At 35.7% G+C, this 17,372-nt stretch overlaps 2 protein-coding genes across 2 annotated transcripts in view; one reads left to right on the forward strand and one right to left on the reverse strand.

Moving 5' to 3' along the window:
• Positions 1–493: 493 nt before the first annotated feature.
• The window catches only part of LOC143650057 (guanylate-binding protein 1-like), a 34,105-nt gene continuing 17,226 nt past the window's right edge, over positions 494–17,372 (forward strand). Inside the window, exons 1-2 of the mRNA XM_077120349.1 lie at positions 494–683; positions 12,138–12,346. Coding sequence (XP_076976464.1) covers positions 12,157–12,346 — 190 coding nt within the window. The 5' untranslated portion in view covers positions 494–683; positions 12,138–12,156. The remainder of the gene's footprint in view (positions 684–12,137; positions 12,347–17,372) is intronic.
• LOC143650058 (UDP-N-acetylglucosamine transferase subunit ALG13-like) lies at positions 6,331–12,131 on the reverse strand. The gene has a single exon (XM_077120351.1). The coding sequence runs from the start codon at positions 9,202–9,204 to the stop codon at positions 9,019–9,021; it is 186 nt and encodes a 61-aa protein (XP_076976466.1). The 5' UTR covers positions 9,205–12,131; the 3' UTR covers positions 6,331–9,018.

The following is a 17,372-nucleotide window of genomic DNA, read 5'->3' on the forward strand; positions in this document are numbered from 1 at the left end:
TTTCTAAGTTTTTGTTTCCATAAGCCATGAGACAATATTTGTTATGAGATGTAAAGAAGTCAGCATCAAACCTGGCACAAGTGTGCAGGACTTGGGAGCTCCCCACCTCAGTGTGTACTGGGTAGTTAACGCCAAGTTCTGGATTGGGGGCTGGGCATTCCTAAGTGCATAAGGTCTGTCCTTTCCATCACTGGCTGCATCTATAAAAAAGTAACCACATTCATTGTGAGTGTGTCAATTATTTCAGGAAAATTAACCTAAAATATATGTTCCCTTACTTCTCAAACTGACTGCCAAACCTGAGCTAAATTTCATTACATTCCAATGATCCAAAGACTTAAAAACAAACAAAAAAACACGTATCAGATGGTATCTAGTATCTCTTCCAAAAGTACATTTTGAAGGGTCTAGTTGTGAAATCATGTGAAACCCATTTACTCTCCAACCAGCACAGTCTGGGCAATTCTTATTTTGGTGTTGACTCATTTCCTCGCAATCAGTGCTTTCAGTTTCAAATTACTCTAAACAGTTTAAAGAGGTTGCTTCTGTTTCTCCTTCTTCTCCTTATTCAGAATCTGAAGAAAGTCCCAGGACTTAGGAGGGGTGAAATTAAAGAACAAAGATCCAGGAGAGAGAGAGACGTAATAGAAATCATCCCACCTAAACTGAAGGGGAAAAAACAGGTAAGAATTCTTCCTACTTTCTCATCAAAGCAGCTTTCTTCCCAACTTTGAAAGCTCTCTACTCCAGGACACAGACCACATTCATTGTGTGTTGATTATTTCAGGAAATTTGACCTAAAAAATAATATACTCTCTTATTTTTAAAATTGCCTGTTAAACCTGAGATGAATTTTAATTTATTCCAATGATCCAAACATTAAAAAAAAAAAAATTAAATGGTATCTAGGATCTCTTCCAATGGTGCATTTTTAAGGTTCTAATTGCAAGAATTGATGAGACTATGGCAGGGGAGGAAAAGGCTTTGTAAGGGTCAAAATACTTTAAAACCAAATCAACCCCCAACCAGGACTATTCCAGCCAATCCTAAAGAACATCTAGGGCAATGTATAAGATTCCATAAGGGTTCCAGGCACTAGAGTAATTTACCAGAAACCTATAAACTCCAGATGGGACCCTGGTCCAGATAAGTCCTGAAACCAAGCCCAACCTCTCCAGAACATCAGATAGTTCCACCTCCCTACCCCATATTAGTGACAGATCCTTCTAAAAACAAAAACTTAAGAATTACCATAGCCCAAACAACCGCAAAGAGAAGTATGGAAAGATCAAAGGTGATGATGGAATTATACATAGAAGGTAGGACTTAACAAATACACATGGATGCTGAACAACTAAATTGATATCTCTTAGTCTCCAGAATTTTAAACCTGCTAGAAGTAAAAACCTAAAATTGTGAAATTGTAACCCACGTCAAAGTCTGAAATATGTTCTACAACTAATTGTGGTGCTGTGCTTGGAAATTTATAGTTTTGTATATATGTTATTGTTCATAAAAAAGGAAGGAAAAAAAAGTTGATTGTGATGATAAAAAGGTATTTAAGCCCACTAGCCTCCTATATTCTGGAGCAGCTAGAAGGAAAAATATGAGAGGATCGTATGGTAGCCCATGACAAACTCTGGGATCTATCCTGTAATCACTTTTTGAAGAGTGCTTTGAAAACTATTGTTTTTTATTTCTTTGCTTAGTATATATGCTATACCATACAATAAAAAAGTTTTTAAAAAATCAACGAAAGAAATCAATAGGCCAAACCCTCTTCAATCTTGGGGTTTGTTCATATGAAATTTAACCCTGGAAAAAAATATGTATGTATATACATACACTTTAAAATGACCGTGACCAAGATAGGCTGCAGCTGAGCAGATGTGGGACACCAGTTCAGACGAAAATCCTGGTGCTATGAGGCAGGTAGCAAGTGCCCACCGCTCTGTGTGGAGTTGAGTTAGGAACCAGCAGAAGCGGGGTGTAAACTGAGAGTTTGAAATGCTTTAGGAAAGTCTTTTTCTTTCTTAATATCGTCTTTGTTGACTGGGGACACAATTAAATTACCATTGTGTTTGATGGAACTCGCTTAGTCCTGTTCTAATTGCAACTAAGGAAATTTAACAGGCTACACATGTTATCTTCATGAGACAAAAGAAAAATAAGTAGGGTGCAGAGGAAGGGAGGGAGGGTAGGCAGGCAGAGGAAGGGATGAGTCAGATTCATAAAAACAGCACTTGTAAATCATACATGTGCTCTTTGTCCACCAGTCGATTTCTTCCTGTAGAAATATTCTAGACGAACTAGATCCAGTTTTGTGCCCACCCCCTCCTTCACCCTTTCAACTAGAAATCTGCTCCATTACTTGACTGGAGGAGCTTTCTCTTTAAAGAATCTACTGTACTGCATCCTGTAAGGCAGCATTTTTGTAAGCCTAAAACCCTGGGTGCCCTCCAGCATTTCTGATCCAGCCTTCTGTAACTCCTTCCCTGAATTCCTTGGCTGGGCTTCAGTCATTACCCACTTGTCTGACTGTGCTCATTTGTCAGCTCCTTTTCCACTTCCTCCTCCTTTTCATTCTCCTCCAAATGGAAAAAAAGAACAAAAGAGAAAGCCTAGATAAGGCCATGGCTGGAAATTCAGATATTTTCTTTGAACAACTTCCTCTTGTCTCTTAAAATGTTTCTCCTAATCTCCAAATCCTTATTTCTTAGCCTTTTGTTCCCCTCCATGTTTTCCTTTCCTGTTGCTCTTATTATAATCAAGAAGTATAATAACATGTACTTCTAAAATTTTACTTTAGCCCCAATTCTAACCGACCATCAAGTTATACTATTACCATTTTCTAAAAAGCAGGCTTCAAGAGGATAAGTGACGTGCTAAACATCACACAACTACTGTTTCACTCCAGAGTAAACACTGAGTAGCCAACACATCACAGTTTTGATACCCCTGTTGATCTTTGCATTTAGTTTATAGTCTTAACATACAAAAGGGATGCGGGGATAACATATTAAGAAGTAGACTTGAGGCCTGAGTTCTGGAAGGGCAGGGTCAGTTTCCTGTAAGGCACCAGTGCTCACACTCTATATGTACAGATGCTGTGGGGAGTGGCTCACCCTAGAGAGCAATGGAGGTATTACCCAGGCAACAGTAATCACATAGCTGCCCATAGAAATCATAAAATGTGCAGGAACTTGAGGAAATGTATTCCCTCCCCCATTGTCTCAAAGCAGAATAGTTTGAAAGGCCCAACTTCTGCACTGAGACTTTCCTTCCATTTCCTCAGTTTTTCTAGTTAATTGGTTGGTTGTTCTTTTTTTTTTTTAATCATCTCTATCATTTCCCTGTATCTTTCTTATCAACTTTTATAGTAGTCTGATGTATATAAAAGTTAGATAACTTGGTTAAAACAAAGCAAAAATACTGTAATGGGAGGTCAGAGGAACAGAAATTTGGAATGCTAAGTGCTTTGACCGTTCACATGATCTTTGTAGCAACACTCTGGTAAGTTAAAATAAAACAGGGCCTTTTCTCGCTAGCAAGGCTCAGCACTCACAGCTCAGTAGTAACATAAGGGACATTTGCACTGTCATAACCTCAGCATCTTAGACCCTGTCATTAGGTCTCTCAGGGACCACCCCTCTTATACAAGATAAACAGCTTCTCCTCTCCTCCCTGCATCATACCTGGGTTTGTGCGCCTATGAAAGTCAAATAAAAACTTCCCAATCCTCACACTTGCTTGACCAGCCACTACGGCTCCAGCTATAGCACAAGAAAGGCACATTCCCCAGGCCCCCCACAACCTTTTGCTCCACACTTGCTTGGTTGGGCCTCTGTTTCTGATGTGTTTCCCCATGTGACACTGTGAGGCACGCCGCTCCTCTGCTCCAGCCAGGGTCAGTGGGTACTAACAAATGTTCCCTTCTACATCTCTGGAGTCACCTGTTCTTACCTCACTTGAGTATTTATACAAAGATGCTTCCTCCTGACTAGACAAGCTTTCTGAGTCAGCGCGAATGGAGAATTACTTGATTCCTATGTTATGGTCTCACACTGTAAAATCTCTTCAGATTCTGGAGGGCATGGTTTTAAAAGAGAGTGAGTCCTGATGACTGTAAAAAAAATTTTAATGGCTTTAGGCAGTTTTCTGTGGAAAAGGGAAAAACATTTGCAGGTGGTAGTAGCATTCTGTTGTATGTTAATCCTTAAAAGCAAGTTAGGCAGATAATTGGCCACAGTAGAAGATATTAAACTCTTATGGGAAGCAATTTCTTATAACAACTTTAATTGAGGTATGATTCACAAACAATACTCTGCAGATCTTTTAGAGTGTATAACTGATAATTTTTGACATTTGTATACATCTATAAAATCATCATCACAATCAAGTAACAAACATATCCATTACTCTCAACACTTTCCCCATGTGCATTGTAATCTCTCTCTCCCATCCGCATCCTCCCTCCATTGTCTGCAACCAATATCTCATTTCCGTAACTATAGATTAGCTTGCATTTTCTGAAATTATATATACATGGAATTATACCACCTGTTATTTTTGTTTGGCTTTCTGCTGTTCATACAGGCTGCTGTGCATATTATACATTCATTACTTCTCTTGATGAGGAGAATTTCACTGTCTGGCTATTGGACAGTTTGTTTATTCAACTGTTGATGGATACTTGAGTTATTTCCAGGTTTTGACTATTGCAAATAAAGCTGCTCTGAACATTTATTTAAAAGTCTTTGTACAGTGGTGCGAGGGTAGTTCAGTGGTAGAATTCTTGCCCGCCATGTGGGAGACGCAGGTTCGACTCCCGGCTCAGGCACTTCCTTAACAAACAAATGAAAAACCAAACCAAATTAAAAAATTCAACAAATGGTACTGCAATAAGGGGATACTCACATGGAAAAAAGAATGGAATGTGACTCCCACCATACAGCATACAAAGAAAAAAAGAAAAAGAAAGTCTTTGTATAGACATAGACTTTCATTTTTCTTGGATAAATACTCAGGAGTGAAATGGCTGGCTAATACTGTAGATACATGTATAATTTTTAAAAAAACTAAAAAAATTGCTTTCCAAAGTAGTTATTTGACATCCCCACCAAAGTATATAATCATTCCTGTTGTTCCTTTCCTCACCAACAATTGGTATGGAAAGCCCATTTAATTTTAGCCATTCTAACAGGTTTGTAGAGATATATCAATGTGGATTTATTTTGCATTCCTCTCATGACAAATTATGTTAAGCATCTTTTCATATGCTCATTTGCCATCCAGGTATCTTCTTTGTCCATCCAAATATTTTGCCCTTTTTACTGGGTTGTTTGTCTTTTTATGAAGTTTTGAAAGTTCTTTATATATTCTAGATACAAGTGCTTGAACAGATATGTGATTTAAACTATTATTTCAAGTCTATGATTTGTCCATTCATTCTCTTAACAGTGTCTTTTGGAGAACAGAAAATTTAAATTTCAATAAAGTCCATATTATTGATCTTTTCTTTTATGGGTCATCCTTTTAGTGTAGTATCTAGGAAAACTTTGCCAAGCCTAAGATCACAAAGGTTCCCTCCTATGTTTTCTGGTAAGTTTTATGGTTTTAGATTTTATATTTAGGTTGATGGTCAAATTTTGAGGTAATTTTTAAATTTGATTCAAGATCTAGATTCGAGGTTTGTTTTTTTTTTGCATAAGAATATGCAGTTTTTCCAGCACCAACTGTTGAAAAAATACCCTTTCTCCATTGAAATTACTTTTGAACTTTTTTCAAGTGAGGTGTCCATATATGTGTAGGGTTATTTCTGGACTCTATTTTATCCCATGGGTTGATTTGTTGATCTTGCTGCCAAGGCCACACTATCATTTTTTTTTATTATCAGCAAAATTGTACATTTACAGAAAAATCATGCATAAAATACAAAGTTATCACATACCAGCTACACAATCTTCTTACTGCAGCTCCATAGTCAGTCTTAAAATCAGGGAGAGTCATTCAAATTTTGATAGTCATCAAAGTTGTTTTGGCTATTCTAAATCCTTTGGAATTCCATAAAAATTTTAGGCTTAGCTTGACAATTACTACAAAAATACTTGTTGGGGCGGGCCGCGGTGGCTCAGCGGGCAAAGTGCTTGCCTGCTATGCCGGAGGACCTCGGTTCGATTCCCGGCCCCAGCCCATGTAACAAAAACGGAGAAACAGAATACAATAAAACAAGAAAATGTTTAAAGATGTTTCCCTTTCTTCCTTCCTTCCTTCCTTCTATCCTTCCTTCCTTCTCTCTGTCTTTCCTTTAAAAAAAAAAAAAAAAAAAAAAAAAAAATACTTGTTGGATTATTGATTAGGATTACACTGAGGTAATAGATCAATTTAGGAATAATCAAAATGTATAATATAGAGTCCTCTAACCCGTAAACAAAATAGCTCCCTACATTTACTTAGCTTTTCCTTAATTTCTCTCAGCAATGTTTTGAGTTTGTAGCATACAGGTCTTAGTTCTTTTTATCAGATTTATCACTAAGTATTTCATATTTCTAAGCTATTATAAATGGTATTTTAAATTTCAACTGCAGTTTGTTCTTTACAAACACACAAACATCCAATTGATTTTTGTATATTGATCTTACATTTTGCAACCTTGCTAAACTCACTGATTACCTCTAATAGCTCTTCTGTGGATTCCTTGATTATCCACATAGATAGTCATGTTATCTGTGAAAAAAAGAAACCATTTTGCTTCTTCCTTTCCAATTTGGATGGCTTTCTATTTATTTATTTACTTACTTACTTAACCCTATTTTACTTGCTTTCCAATACAATGTTGAATAAAAGTAGTAAGAGCACACAGCCTTATCTTACTCCTGACATTGGGGAAAATATTTCAGTATTTCACCATTAAGTATGATGTTAGCTGTAGGGTTTTTACAGATATCCCTGTTCACACTGAGGAAGTTTCTTCCTATTCCTACTTTGCTGAAGTTTTTATCAGGAGTGGATGTTGAATTTTGTCAAATGCTTTTTCTGCATCTATTAAGATGATCCTATGGTTTACTTTTTTGTTTGTTAATGTGTTGGATTACATTGATTGGTTCACAAATGTTAAACCAATCATGCATTCCAGGACAAAGCCTATGTGATCATGATCTATTATGTTGAGATTCCATTTAGGATTTTTGCATCTACGTTCAAGGGGGATAGTGGTCTTGGTTTTTAATCACAAGTGTAATTTCCTCAGTAAATACAGGACAATCCTTTTTAAAAATTTTTTTAAATTAGAGAAGTTGTAGATTTACAGAAAAATCGTGTAGAAAATAATGTTCCCATATTCCCTACACCTGTTATTAACACTTGGCATTAGTGTGGAACCTTTATTAGAAATGATGAAAGAATATTATAATTCTACCATTAATTATAGTTTATAATTGTTTACATTAGAATATATTTTTCTCATATACCACCCTATTATTAATAATACATTGCATTAGTGTGGTACATTTGTCATAATTCATGAAAGGTCATTTTTGTAATATTACTAAACTATAGTCCATCCTTTACAAGAGGATTCACTGTGTGGTACAGTTCTATGTTTTATCTCTTAATTTTTATTCCAGTAACATATATGTGATCTAAAATGTTCCCTTTTAGCCTCTTCACATATATAATTCAATGTTGTGCTACCATAACCACTATCCATTTCCAAAGCTTTACAACCAATTCAAACAGAAATTACAATTTCAGCATTAATTCCCCATTCTCTACACCCAACCCAGTCCCTGGTAACCTATATTCTAGATTCTAATTTCTCAAATGTGCTTATTCTAACTATTTCATAACAGTGAGATCATAAAATAATTGTCCTTTTGTGTCTGACTCATTTCACTCAACATAATGTCTTGAAGGTTCATCCAGGTTGTCACATGGATGTCATTCCTTTTTAATGCTGAATAATAGTCTAATGTATGCATATACCATATATTTTTTATCCACTCATCGGCTGAGGAACACCTGGACTCCTTCCACCTTTTGGCAATTGTGAATAGTGCCACTATGAACATCAGTGTAAAGTCTGTTTGAGCCCCTGTTTTCAATTCTTTGGGATATATACCTAGTATAGGGCCATTTTTCATGAATGCTTTATAGTTGATTGTGACTTTGAATTAACTTATTGGCATAAAATTGTTCATAACATCCAGATTTACATTAGATGACACTTTTCTTCTGTCTGAAGGACTTCCTTAACATTTCTTCTGGTGCAGTTTCTGCTGGGGATATAATTTTTCAGCCTTTGTATGTCTGATACCTTAATTTCTCCTTTGCTTTCTTTTTTACAAAGTCTTTTTAAAATTTATTCTTCTCAAACCAGTAAAGCTGTGACACTATTTTGCCAATTTCTATTTATGGTTTAGAGAAAAAAGTTAACACTCCACTCTATTCTTTAGGGCAAAAGTAGTCTGTCCAGGTAGAATGTATCAACTGACTTCATAGTTCATCTTTTTTAGGCAATTATTAAGCATTTTATTGTACAGAGCACAATTTACCATTTTGCCTCCCCCTCCCCCAACCCTTCATTATAAAGCTAAAGGTGCTGATATTCCTTCAAAAAAATTTTTAAAGTTTGCTACAGTTTCATTTTGTGTTCTAAGGAAAATCAAACTAACTACATCTATGGTTCTTGTTAAGAAATTTATCTAAAAAAGCTTTCAAATTTCATTGACTTTTTCATGATTCCAAATCCATCTGGGATTCTAGGATAAAACCTGTGTATGCCCACTATATATCTCTTTTACTAAAATTTAAGTTTACTAAATTGTAGCTAGAATTTAGACCCAAATGCAAATGGTCACACCATGAAATTTTCTATGCCTTTTACAGATGTAGGAATTTTATTACTTTATTTCATTCTGTATGTATGTATATATAGATGTAGATATAGATAGATAAACAGACAGACAGATAGATAGATAGATATAGAGGTATATTTTTAAGGTGCTGAAAGTTTCACATTTATTTTGCTAACCCAACAATTTTATCCAAAAATGAAGGAAATTTTTCTGGCCGGCCAGGAGGAAAACATTTCAGTGTTGATAAATCCATTGATTGTAACAGCCCAGGAAGTGTGCTGCAGGTGCCATAGAAAAGACGTCTCTCTTGCTGTAACTGCTTTGCTAATTCTAACTGATGATTGTTCATCAGCTTTTCATTTATAACCAGGACAAGTGGCTTTCCTTTTTCTAGAACTTCTAAACAACTTCCTGCACCTGCATGACTAAGAACAAGATCTGTATTCTGAAAGTCTACTTTCAACGAATTCTTGTACTTATAAACATTCAGAGTAAATGATTCAGTACTGAATGGTTCCGGTACCACAGTTCCTCTACCAACTTGTAGAATCAGTCAGTTGTAACCAAGGCTCCTGATTATTTGGAGACTATGGTGCAATGATACACATGCAGTGAGGTCATCAGGGCTGGTGGTCCCTACAGTAAGTAACAAACAGGCACTTTATCGCGAGAGCTCTACAAGTCTGAACCACAAAGGCTGGATCTCTCCTTTGCTTTTGAAAGATATTTTCTTCAAGTATAGAATTCTAGATTGATTTTTTTTCCAGTATTTTAGAAATATTGCACCACCATCTTCTTGCTTACATTGTATCCTTGAGAATACAATGGTGTTGTCCTTATCTTTGTTTCTTCGTACTCAATCTGTTGTTTTACTTTTGATTCTTTTGAAGTTTTACCTTTATCACTTAGATTGAGAAACTTGATTGTGATGTGCTTCGTAGTTCTTTACTTTATGTTTGTTTGCTTGGGGTTTGTAGTGATCTTGGATCTGTAAATTTATAGTTTTCATTAAATTCAGAAAACTTTAGCCATTGTTTCTTTAAATATGCTTGTGTCTCCCATTCTGGAGTATCCAATTAACATATATTGGTCCACTTGAAATTGTCCCACATTCCAATAATGCTCCCTGTTCATTGTTTAAAATTCTCTTTTATCTGCATGCTTCATTTTGGAAAGCTTCTATTGCTCTGCTTTCAAGTTCACTAACCTTATTCTGATAGGCCAATGGCCATTAATCCCAATTAGTGTGCATTTAGTCTCACATATTGTGCTTTATAATCTTCAGAATTTCCACATGAGTTCTTTGCATATCTTCCATTTCTCTACTTTTTCAAAATGGGAAGCAGAATTATAAAAACTCTTTTAATATTCTTCTGTGCTAATTCTAACATCCATATGAATTCTGCATTTGATTTGATGATTGGCATAGTCCTCATGAAGGTCATATTTTCCTGCTTCTTTGCATCCCTGGTAAAGTTTTATTGGATTTCAGGGATTTTTTATATTTTTAAGATTTTTAGGTAGGACCTGAGCAGTGCTCAGCCTAGGATTAATTATTCCTCACTATGGAGGAAAGACCATTCTGTGAACTCTTCCCAGCAACATCTCATGAGTCAAGCAGTTTTGTACTTTGGCCAGTGGTATCAAGAACAGTTATTGCTACCTCTACTCCTTTAGGATAATTATTTCACTGACCTTGAGTAGTCTCCTTAAACCCAAATACTGTTCAGTACTCAACTGATACTTACAGGAATTTCTGCAGTTCTCCAGGGTTCTCTCTCTGTATAGCTCTCTCACCTCTGGTATTCTGTCCTATACTATTAGCTGCCTGATCTCCCAGGCATTTCAACTTTGTCTGCTTGACTCAGGAGTCCACTTGTCTTTGCCTGGGTTCTCCCTCCCTGAACTGTGGCCTGGGAACTCTCTCAAGTCAGTAAACAGGTACACATAAGGCTTACTTTTGTATCCCATATCTTACCTGATGTCTAGTGTATTGAAAATCATTGTTTAATATATTTATCCATCTTTTGGTCGTTTCATGTGGAATGATAAATTCAGTGCCTGTTATTCCACCATGGCCAAAAGCAAAAGTCTCAGCAAACTATTTTTTATTGTAGGATAAGAAAGAAAGTCAGAATACTTAAGAGTTTACTTGTTTTCACAGAGCGAATATATGTTATATCAGGGTCAACTCAGTTTACAGATTCTGACTCAGAAGTTAAAAACACAAAGTTAGGCCATCAGTAAGGGACGTTTTTCACTCATTTCTTGCTCTATATGATTATCACAATGCTTGTACTTCAAACTAAAGAAGTCACCTTTACAATTATGTTAAAATACTCTTCAGAAACCTGAGTTTGGAAAAGAAAAGAGCCATGTTTCAATAGAGGATTCTTCCTCATCACCTGTCAGGATAACACATCCATACAACTTGCCTGAACAGAGGACCCAGATAAGATAAGATTACCAAATATTGGAGGTAATGAAGAATCAATATAAAGAAAAAGGAAATAAAAACATGAAAAAATAATTAAGTAAAAATCCAGTGGAGTAAGAGTTAGATTCAAGAAACTAGCCATGAGTTTGAACATGTAATGGGAATCCTGTTGCACAACAAAGATTAAAAACCCTGTGATAGCCAATAAGATATGCTTCACAGGCTCGGATCAACTGAAATAGGGTCCAAAGACTTGGAGTCAGCGACAGAAAACAAAGAAAATATTGACAGGGTAGGGTTATATGAGAGATTCTATTAGTCTATATCATGATGTGATCTTATTTTAGCTCACAATCAGACTATCAGTTCATCATACTCAGAAAAAGGAACTTAGCATGTAGTCTGTGCACATGATAAAAAATAAATCTCTGTTTAATGTGAAGAAATAAATATTGAGTTTCTTACATAAAGCCAGTATGTAAAGTAAATTTCTCTAAACCATATCTTATTTCCCATGTAATGTCAAGTGTAATTGTTTTAGTGAAAATCCAAGAAGAAAAGTTTTCCACAATAAATTACATGGAAAATTTTGGTCATGAGAGTGGGGGAAGTTTAGTGAATAATCATATCAATACTTTTATCAATAGACCACTTTTATAATAACTCTATCACTTTTTAAAAGGATAAAAATATTCCCCTAAACTTTTTCACTGATGCACACAAAATTTTTGGCCATGCTGCAGAATTTTCTGACTCCACCTTAAGAAAGAAAAATAACCTAATGAAAGTTCTTGATCTAGAGACTAGAAATTCCAGTCCATCCCATCCCATCTCTTCCCTTGCAGATAAAGTACAAACCCAGACATGGCCTCAAAGATCCACATGCCGGGCCCAGTGTGCCTCGTGGAGAACCTTAAAGGGGAACTGAAGGCTAATCAGGAAGCTCTGAAGATCCTGTCCGCCATCGACCAGCCTGTTGTGGTGGTGGCTATTGTGGGTCTGTACCGCACAGGCAAATCCTACCTGATGAACAAGCTGGCCGGGAAGAAAAAGGGTGAGTTTTTAAGCCAAGCTTGAATGAGCACCTCCTGTCCGTCCACACTGCAAATCACTGCATACGGTAAAGTCAGGAGAGAAAGTCGGAGATAGAGATAAATATTTAAAGCTGATTTTTTTTTTTTAATTTTTTTTTTATTAATTAAAAAAAGAATTAACAAAACAATTAGAAATCATTCCAATCTACATGTACAATCAGTAATTCTTAATAACATCACATAGTTGCATATTCATCATTTCTTAGTACATTTGCATCAATTTAGAAAAAGAAATAAAAAGACAACAGAATAAGAATTAAAACAATAATAGAAAGAAAAAAAAACAAAAAAAACAAAAACAAAAAACCTATACCTCACATGCAGCTTCATTCAGTGTTTTAACATAATTGCATTACAATTGGGTAGTATTGTGCTGTCCATTTCTGAGTTTTTATATCCAGTCCCGTTGTACAGTCTGTATCCCTTTATCTCCAATTATCCCTTCTCTTTTTTTTTTTTAATTAACGGAAAAAAAGAAATTAACCCAACATTTAGAGATCATACCATTCTACACATGCAATCATTAATTCTTAACATCATCACATAGATGCATGATCATCATTTCTTAGTACATTTGCATTGGTTTAGAAGAACTAGCAACATAACCGAAAAAGATATAGAATGTTAATATAGAAAAAAAGATAAAAGTAATAATAGTAAAATCAAAACAAAACAAAACAAAACAAAACAAAAACCTATAGCTCAGATGCAGCTTCATTCAGTGTTTTAACATGATTACTTTACAATTAGGTATTATTGTGCTGTCCATTTTTGAGTTTTTGTATCTAGTCCTGTTGCACAGTCTGTATCCCTTCAGCTTCAATTACCCATTGTCTTACCCTGTTTCTAACTCCTGCTGAACTCTGTTACCAATGACATATTTCAAGTTTATTCTCGAATGTCCGTTCACATCAGTGGGACCATACAGTATTTGTCCTTTAGTTTTTGGCTGGATTCACTCAGCATAATATTCTCTAGGTCCATCCATGTTATTACATGGTTCATAAGTTTATCTTGTCTTAAAGCTGCATAATATTCCATCGTATGTATATACCACAGTTTGTTTAGCCACTCTTCTGTTGATGGAGATTTTGGCTGTTTCCATCTCTTTGCAATTGTAAATAATGCTGCTATAAACATTGGTGTGCAAATGTCCGTTTGTGTCTTTGCCCTTAAGTCCTTTGAGTAGATACCTAGCAATGGTATTGCTGGGTCGTATGGCAATTCTATATTCAGCTTTTTGAGGAACCGCCAAACTGCCTTCCACAGTGGTTGCACCCTTTGACATTCCCACCAACAGTGGATAAGTGTGCCTCTTTCTCCGCATCCTCTCCAGCACTTGTCATTTTCTGTTTTGTTGATAATGGCCATTCTGGTGGGTGTGAGATGATATCTCATTGTGGTTTTGATTTGCATTTCTCTAATGGCCAGGGACATTGAGCATCTCTTCATGTGCCTCTTGGCCATCCGTATTTCCTCTTCTGAGAGGTGTCTGTTCAAGTCTTTTTCCCATTTTGTAATTGGGTTGGCTGTCTTTTTGTTGTTGAGATGAACAATCTCTTTATAAATTCTGGATACTAGACCTTTATCTGATATATCATTTCCAAATATTGTCTCCCATTGTGAAGGCTGTCTTTCTACTTTCTTGATGAAGTTCTTTGATGCACAAAAGTGTTTAATTTTGAGGAGTTCCCATTTATTTATTTCCTTCTTCAGTGCTCTTGCTTTAGGTTTAAGGTCCATAAAACCGCCTCCAGTTGTAAGATCCATAAGATATCTCCCAACATTTTCCTCTAACTGTTTTATGGTCTTAGACCTAATGTTTAGATCTTTGATCCATTTTGAGTTAACTTTTGTATAGGGTGTGAGAGATGGGTCTTCTTTCATTCTTTTGCATATGGATATCCAGTTCTCTAGGCACCATTTATTGAAGAGACTGCTCTGTCCCAGGTGAGTTGGCTTGACTGCCTTATCAAAGATCAAATGTCCATAGATGAGAGGGTCTATATCTGAGCACTCTATTCGATTCCATTGGTCGATATATCTATCTTTATGCCAATACCATGCTGTTTTGACCACTGTGGCTTCATAATATGCCTTAAAGTCAGGCAGCGCGAGACCTCCAGATTCGTTTTTTTTCCTCAAGATGTTTTTAGCAATTCGGGGCACCCTGCCCTTCCAGATAAATTTGCTTATTGGTTTTTCTATTTCTGAAAAATAAGTTGTTGGGATTTTGATTGGTATTGCATTGAATCTGTAAATCAATTTAGGTAGGATTGACATCTTAACTATATTTAGTCTTCCAATCCATGAACACGGTATGCCCTTCCATCTATTTAGGTCTTCTGTGATTTCTTTTAGCAGTTTTTTGTAGTTTTCTTTATATAGGTTTTTTGTCTCTTTAGTTAAATTTATTCCTAGGTATTTTATTCTTTTAGTTGCAATTGTAAATGGGATTCGTTTCTTGATTTCCCCCTCAGCTTGTTCATTACTAGTGTATAGAAATGCTACAGATTTTTGAATGTTGATCTTGTAACCTGCTACTTTGCTGTACTCATTTATTAGCTCTAGTAGTTTTGTTGTGGATTTTTCCGGGTTTTCGACGTATAGTATCATATCGTCTGCAAACAGTGATAGTTTTACTTCTTCCTTTCCAATTTTGATGCCTTGTATTTCTTTTTCTTGTCTAATTGCTCTGGCTAGAACCTCCAACACAATGTTGAATAATAGTGGTGATAGTGGACATCCTTGTCTTGTTCCTGATCTTAGGGGGAAAGTTTTCAATTTTTCCCCATTGAGGATGATATTAGCTGTGGGTTTTTCATATATTCCCTCTATCATTTTAAGGAAGTTCCCTTGTATTCCTATCTTTTGAAGTGTTTTCAACAGGAAAGGATGTTGAATCTTGTCGAATGCCTTCTCTGCATCAATTGAGATGATCATGTGATTTTTCTGCTTTGATTTGTTGATATGGTGTATTACATTAATTGATTTTCTTATGTTGAACCATCCTTGCATACCTGGGATGAATCCTACTTGGTCATGATGTATAATTCTTTTAATGTGTTGTTGGATACGATTTGCTAGAATTTTATTGAGGATTTTTGCATCTGTATTCATTAGAGAGATTGGTCTGTAGTTTTCTTTTTTTGTAATATCTTTGCCTGGTTTTGGTATGAGGGTGATGTTGGCTTCATAGAATGAATTAGGTAGTTTTCCCTCCACTTCGATTTTTTTGAAGAGTTTGAAGAGAATTGGTACTAATTCTTTCTGGAACGTTTGGTAGAATTCACATGTGAAGCCATCTGGTCCTGGACTTTTCTTTTTAGGAAGCTTTTGAATGACTAATTCAATTTCTTTACTTGTGTTTGGTTTGTTGAGGTCATCTATGTCTTCTTGAGTCAAAGTTGGTTGTTCATGTCTTTCCAGGAACCCGTCCATTTCCTCTAAATTGTTGTATTTATTAGCGTAAAGTTGTTCATAGTATCCTGTTATTACCTCCTTTATTTCTGTGAAGTCAGTAGTTATGTCTCCTCTTCCATTTCTGATCTTATTTATTTGCATCCTCTCTCTTCTTCTTTTTGTCAATCTTGATAGGGGCCCATCAATCTTATTGATTTTCTCATAGAACCAACTTCTGGCCTTATTGATTTTCTCTATTGTTTTCATGTTTTCAATTTCATTTATTTGTGCTCTAATCTTTGTTATTTCTTTCCTTTTGCTTGCTTTGGGGTTAGCTTGCTGTTCTTTCTCCAGTTCTTCCAAATGGATAGTTAATTCCTGAATTTTTGCCTTTTCTTCTTTTCTGATATAGGCATTTAGAGCAATAAATTTCCCTCTTAGCACTGCCTTTGCTGCGTCCCATAAGTTTTGATATGTTGTGTTTTCATTTTCATTTGCCTCGAGGTATTTGCTAATTTCTCTTGCAATTTCTTCTTTGACCCAGTCGTTGTTTAGGAGTGTGTTGTTGAGCCTCCACGTATTTGTGAATTTTCTGGCACTCTGCCTATTATTGATTTCCAACATCATTCCTTTATGGTCCGAGAAAGTGTTGTGTAAGATTTCAATCTTTTTAAATTTGTTAAGACTTGCTTTGTGACCCAGCATATGGTCTATCTTTGAGAATGATCCATGAGCACTTGAGAAAAAGGTGTATCCTGCTGTTGTGGGATGTAATGTCCTATAAATGTCTATTAAGTCTAGTTCATTTATAGTAATATTCAGATTCTCTATTTCTTTGTTGATCCTCTGTCTAGATGTTCTGTCCCTTGATGAGAGTGGTGAGTTGAAGTCTCCAACTATTATGGTATATGAGTCTATTTCCCTTTTCAGTGTTTGCAGTATATTCCTCACGTATTTTGGGGCATTCTGATTCGGTGCGTAAATATTTATGATTGTTATGTCTTCTTGTTTAATTGTTCCTTTTATTAGTATATAGTGTCCTTCTTTGTCTCTTTTAACTGTTTTACATTTGAAGTCTAATTTGTTGGATATTAGTATAGCCACTCCTGCTCTTTTCTGGTTGTTATTTGCATGAAATATCTTTTCCCAACCTTTCACTTTCAACCTATGTTTATCTTTGGGTCTAAGATGTGTTTCCTGTAGACAGCATATAGAAGGATCCTGTTTTTTAATCCATTCTGCCAATCTATGTCTTTTGATTGGGGAATTCAGTCCATTGATAAAGCTGATTTTCAGTCCATAGTTGGGATTTTTGTCTTCACTATGTTCTTGAGGATAAGGGTCAACTCATTCTTTTCCCACTTTGCCTTACAAAAACGTAAATGTTCCTTTCCAGAAAGGAATAAGGCAGTAATAAAGATAATAAATACACATGATAATAAACTAAGGCATTTAGTAATATTTTTGCCCGGTAACACAAGCTTCCACTGATCTTCAAGGTCAAATAAAATGTTCTAACATGAACTGGATATTCTAATTTCCCTATTTCTCTATTTTTAATTAAGATCTACACTGATGGTGGGT

Source organism: Tamandua tetradactyla, chromosome 11 (genome assembly GCF_023851605.1).
Source record: "Tamandua tetradactyla isolate mTamTet1 chromosome 11, mTamTet1.pri, whole genome shotgun sequence".
Lineage (NCBI taxonomy): Eukaryota > Metazoa > Chordata > Mammalia > Pilosa > Myrmecophagidae > Tamandua > Tamandua tetradactyla.